At 36.4% G+C, this 5,347-nt stretch overlaps 1 protein-coding gene across 3 annotated transcripts in view; it reads right to left on the bottom strand.

Annotated features, from left to right (window-relative positions):
* Nucleotides 1–5,347, bottom strand: part of SORBS2 (sorbin and SH3 domain containing 2) — an 86,095-nt gene that overhangs the window by 19,080 nt on the left and 61,668 nt on the right. For all 3 annotated transcript variants that reach the window (XM_010145092.1, XM_010145094.1, XM_010145093.1), the window contains 2 exons: nucleotides 3,133–3,221; nucleotides 538–584 (listed from right to left, as the gene is read on the bottom strand). In XM_010145092.1, coding sequence (XP_010143394.1) covers nucleotides 538–584; nucleotides 3,133–3,221 — 136 coding nt within the window. The remainder of the gene's footprint in view (nucleotides 1–537; nucleotides 585–3,132; nucleotides 3,222–5,347) is intronic.

Here is a 5,347-nt window from a genome sequence, read left to right as displayed (position 1 = left end):
CAGGAATGACTCTACTTTGATTTTCTCATATCCTAAAACAGTGTTTCCTGACTTTGTTTTTCTTATGGACCGCAGTGGTTTGGTATGGGACGTGTCATCCTGCAGACAGCCTGTATATGTGAAGACAGACCGGCACATGCTGAAGCGTTATACAGAATTTTGATAAGCACACTATCTATGACAGTATTTTAAGCCCTGTATCTTATGTAACCCTAAATACAATTTGCAACAAACAAAGAGAGTTCAGTGGGTGACCCTTGGGACCCATACTCCAGAAGGCTGAAGATGCACAGCCATTCATATGTTCAAACAAAACCAATGGAGAACATAGTAATTTAAGTATTACAAACATTTAAGAACTACAAAATAACTTCACACGCAGTTTGCTAATGCACACTACTGTGACAGCAAGCAGGGTCCTCTGCTTCCATGGCATTTGCTGTTGAAACTGGCTAGAACAGCAGTTACCTGCCACAAGAGCTAGAAAGTGCTTTCTTGAATTATGAATTCTCAAACAAATAGAAGTCTAGTACTTACTTAGAAGTCTGAGCTTTAAAGTCATATACAGCTCTAGCTGGCAGTTTCTGAAAAGTAGGCAAAGCGATTAATACATTCAGGTAGTTATGACTATATGGCAAACATGCTTCAGCTTTTAAAAAGGTGACTAAGATCCAGAAAAGAAAAGGACGTGTGCCTTACAGTGTTTCTTGCAGTAATAGGCAATTACATTCACACCTTCCTTTTTTAAGGCAGCTAGGTGTTTGGGACTTAGTATTTTAAAAATAGAAATAGCAGCTAAATTTTAATACAGTGCTTTGAGATTTTATGTTGAAGAGAAATACAAAAGTTAAAAAAAGTTAACTAAATGCCAATGTGACTTTCACATGCTTAATAGTCTCTATACTTTAGATACCTTTTCTGTTGTTATCTTTAGGCTAATTTCAACTGCATCACATCTTATTTATATATATACATAAAGGAAAAATTACTCTGACAGCTGGAAGAGGTTGGGAATATTTTAAATTTCTATAATTACGTAGTTCTAAAAAAGTCTGCGGAACACTGGGCTGGAAGTGATCTCCTGAGTCACCCATGCAGCATTCTTGCTCTCACAGGTGATCACATCATATCACTCCTTTCATATATTTATCAAGTCTTATTACCAAGTATCTGTAAGCTCAATATTGTTTCAAAAATAAAAACTGCAAACCAACCCTACCTCTCCTCACCTGGTGGTTCACACCTATACTTCCACTTTTTTCAAAGCTGTGCTGAAAGCACAAACTATCATCTGACCCAACAGCCTCACTCATCTCGTGTCTGCCTTGGACAGAGAACCAGCACTAGACACTTCACAGGAAGGTGCAAGAAGGGATTAGCAGTATTACGTGAGGATATTTGGTAAAGTGATTTAGTCTTTCTCTGCACGTACTTGCACAGGTGACATTGCTACATTTTTGAAATATCTCTCTAGGACATACGAATGGCTCCGCTATTTTGGAAAGATGATGTAACATCTGCACATCTGTTTGTAAGAGGAATAAAAAGGGACACTTGTAAGTTTTGCATTTCACCTTTCTTCCAGCCCAGGTGTTTTCTCCCGTCTTGTCACCTAAAGGCTAGCAAATTTAGCACACCTAGAGCACTGTCTTTGCTATAATAAAGTCCCCTAAAGTTACTAAGGGATCCTGTCAACATGCATTTTGTAATTCTAATACAATTTTCCAGTACAGGTGTCCTTCAGGTAAGGTAGCATAAATTTAAAAGTATTCTTCTCTTCCCTGTTGCTAAAACCAGTCTTTTAGACGGGAGGGGATAGTCACATCATCAATCATAGCTAAGCCCTTTTCACTCCTGGTTTTGATATAGCTGGTCCTGTAACTACTAAAGCAAATAATGGAAGAAGAGGGTTAATATTAAAATTAAATTAAATTAATATGAAAATACACGTGGAGCTGATAAATGCTTTGAAATGTACAAAACATACTGGAAATACAGAAACCTTTCTTCTTTCATCTTTTAAAATTAACAGCGATCTTAGTAATGGCTCATCACGTAAGAATTTTAGGTATTTTACATGGAAAGATGACTTCCAGTGTCACAGAATTTTTAAAGTCTCCTTTAAATGGCACCTGGAACTTTTCCAACCTTTATTTTGTAATGAGTGTCTTATTTTGAAAGAAGACTTAATCAAATTGCAACAATATAACCACGTCTAGGGATGTTCAGATCCTGTAAGCAGTTCTAACCTATAGCACCAAGATAGATGGCCAAGATAGAGCAAAAACTTAAATATTAGCAACTAAAATAGAGTACTCTCTTATGCTGCCATTATTTTGTGCAATATTTTAATAAAAATCAATGGGAAACGTTAACAATCTATGGTCTGTAGATGCTGGTTAATATAAATGTACTTACTTTATGTTTGAATAAAATCCCTGAAGCCTCCCTGAAGAGCATTTGTAGTTCTAGATCTAGAAATATTCTTAATATACTGAATGTTATAGTCCATTTTTTTTGGTGTATACCTTTCAATGATATTTTGTGTTACTTTAAAGGTTGTACGCCTGCTTCCATTTCATCTTCCAAAGCATTAATATAAGCAATCAGTAGATAATTACAATCGTGAACTGTTACGGAAATTAGAGATCACTCTAGGATAAGTGGTTTTGTCTAAGACAGTAACAGCAGTGTTTTTGTGTTCTCTTAACAAAAATAATGGTGAAATACACATGTTCCTTATATCAGTTTTGAATTTACTGAGGCCATTTCTTTGTGTTTGTTAACACTCTCTCAAAAGAGCCTTTCCCCAGTCACATCTGCGGTTTGCTCTGTCCCAAACACTGAGTCTAGTCAACTTTGATAGAGCCTATGAATGACTAGTAAACTTTATGCCCCTATCTATTTAGACATAAACAGAAGATACAGCTTATCTTACAAAACTTGGTATTTCTTTAATTTCTTGAAGTACCAATCTCCTTTATGGAAAAGGAGGATGTTGTTCCATCTGATGATACCATAAGTAACCGTTCCTTTGGCCTGTATCACTACACTGTCTTAAAACCAACACACATCTTGTCTCAGATATGTTACCAATTTTCCATATGGATATTGCTGCATTAGTCTCACTACCTCTTTGTCTGTAGTTCCTCTTCTCTCCCTTGGAGTACATCGTCCCACATCAGTGAAAGTAGAAGAATAGCTTCCAGGAGACTCCTGGTCTACTGAAAACAGAAATTATGTGAAACTATGGCACATTAAACAAAACCATTAAAATCTGTGATGCTTTTTAATTTCATTTAGGGGGGTGAAGAGATATTAAAATCCATTATTTACCTTTATTAGAAAGAAAGGCACATGATATGATGTCTAAAGTGCACCTTTAAAGAAAAAAAAGCAAAGGCAGAGGCTGTCCTCTGATCCATATCAGATGAATATATTATAGAGGGTCTAGAGAGCAAAATTACGCCTCGCTGTATGAAGGGATGCTCCCCTACTGGACCAAATGGAAGGCATGACAGCAGTACCGGGACTTCATCAGGCTGCGTGAAATTGTTTCAGAATGCCAACAACATAAACACATAATTACATGCACACGACATGATTAAAGCATGCTTCAACGAGACAACAGGGAAGAAAAATTGTTTCCTCTTAAATGTCCTAAGATTCTACTTTACTGGGGTGTGTGTTAGGCAGCACGAGGGAATTTAAAAGGATGTCATTTCACAAAAAAAACTCTGATTTAAAAGACAATGGAATACAAATCATTAGTCACCAATCTATGTGGCAGATTTTCTCTAAAGCACAGTTTACCAATGTTTATTACAGAGTGGTATATTGTAGGATGGTCAATACATATTTTTATGTTTTAATAAAAATAAAATAAAAATCTTACACTCTTTATAGCTCTGCAAGTTGCCAATGTGAAAAGAAATTATAATGGCATTGTTTCAGACCAGAGGCTGAAATGAGTTGTCTTGTTCCTTCTGAGTCAGATTTACTATATTAGTCTCCTACTGCCACAGTGATACCTGCTAGTGGAGCTATATGACTGATGTGTGCCTGACTTACTTTATTCACACAATCTGTTCTTATCAAGATCATACCTTTCTGAAGAAGTGGAGAAACAAAGAATTGAAAGCATCTCATCCATTAATGTTGGGGTGTTACAAAAGAAAGATATGAATGCTCTCCAGAGGGTTGAGGCTACTGATAAATACAGTGGAGGCAAAAAATGAGGTACTTGCAACCAATGACATAAACAATAGAATTATGTCATCACCAGAAAGTCTATCACAGCCCCAGTTCTGGACAGCTTTCTTGGTAGGGCCTGTGTCTGTACTTTATGGTCCGTGCTCACTACATAAACCTAAAGATAGCAAGTCTCCAAACACATCTCTTTTTTTTTTTTTCTTAAACTCTAGCAGAAAGTTAATGAAAGGGAGGGAAGGAGTGATCATGCAGATGCTTTAGGAAAAACGATTTCCTTTATTTCTGTATAGCTCCTTATGCTGTCAATATTGGTAGTTTTCAGAGGGGTTTTTTGCAGTGACCTTGGGGGTCTCTGTGTGGATGGTGGCTGTAAGAGACTCACACAGATCCAACAAACCATGAAACTTCATTAGAAGCAGAGCTCAGCTATAGCTGGTGCTGATGGACTTTTCTGCTGGACTCATTCTCCACGCTACTTTAGGGATATTAATATTGACAGAGTGTAACACTTTCCTCATGCCAGATTTCTTATCTGCAGTAGCTATTAGCAATCCATGTTTACTCCACACTGTGGATTTCCTTTTTTTTCAAAGACTGGAAAATTCACATTTAGCAACAGCGCAATTTCCAACAACTTCAGTTTCATTGTGTAGTTCTGCCTGCCAAGGTTAATCACGATCAGGCCTCAAGTATGACTAATTCAATTCTGAACTGCATTTTGTTTGGTTTTTATATATTTTTTTTTTCTAAACCACATTCTCTGTTCTCAATATGTCTATTTTATTAGTTAAGAATTTAAATTCTGATTTCTCTTAAAATACACATTTACTATTGTGGTACTTCCAAAAGTTACAGAAGATTATGTGAGTTTAAAGATAAGTAAGATGGGCCTAATCAATACTGCACCACTGATATTCTTTCTTTCTTTCTTTCTATCTATCTCATTCATTTGTGATTTCAGGCATAGCTTTGTAATGTCATTCAATTCTCAAAGATGGTCTGTCACAGAGGACTAGGGGTCTAGAAGCAGAATTCTTTAACAAACACAGAAATCTTACCGTTTAAAAGGGGAAATAAATTATAGACTTGCCAAAGACATTAATCTAAATCATCTGGGATACACCTCTAGGCATTC

This window comes from Buceros rhinoceros, unplaced genomic scaffold (genome assembly GCF_000710305.1).
Source record: "Buceros rhinoceros silvestris isolate BGI_N320 unplaced genomic scaffold, ASM71030v1 scaffold15811, whole genome shotgun sequence".
NCBI classification, from domain to species: domain Eukaryota; kingdom Metazoa; phylum Chordata; class Aves; order Bucerotiformes; family Bucerotidae; genus Buceros; species Buceros rhinoceros.
Note: the sequence above shows the minus strand (reverse complement) of the source record. Positions and strands in the feature narration are given on the sequence as shown.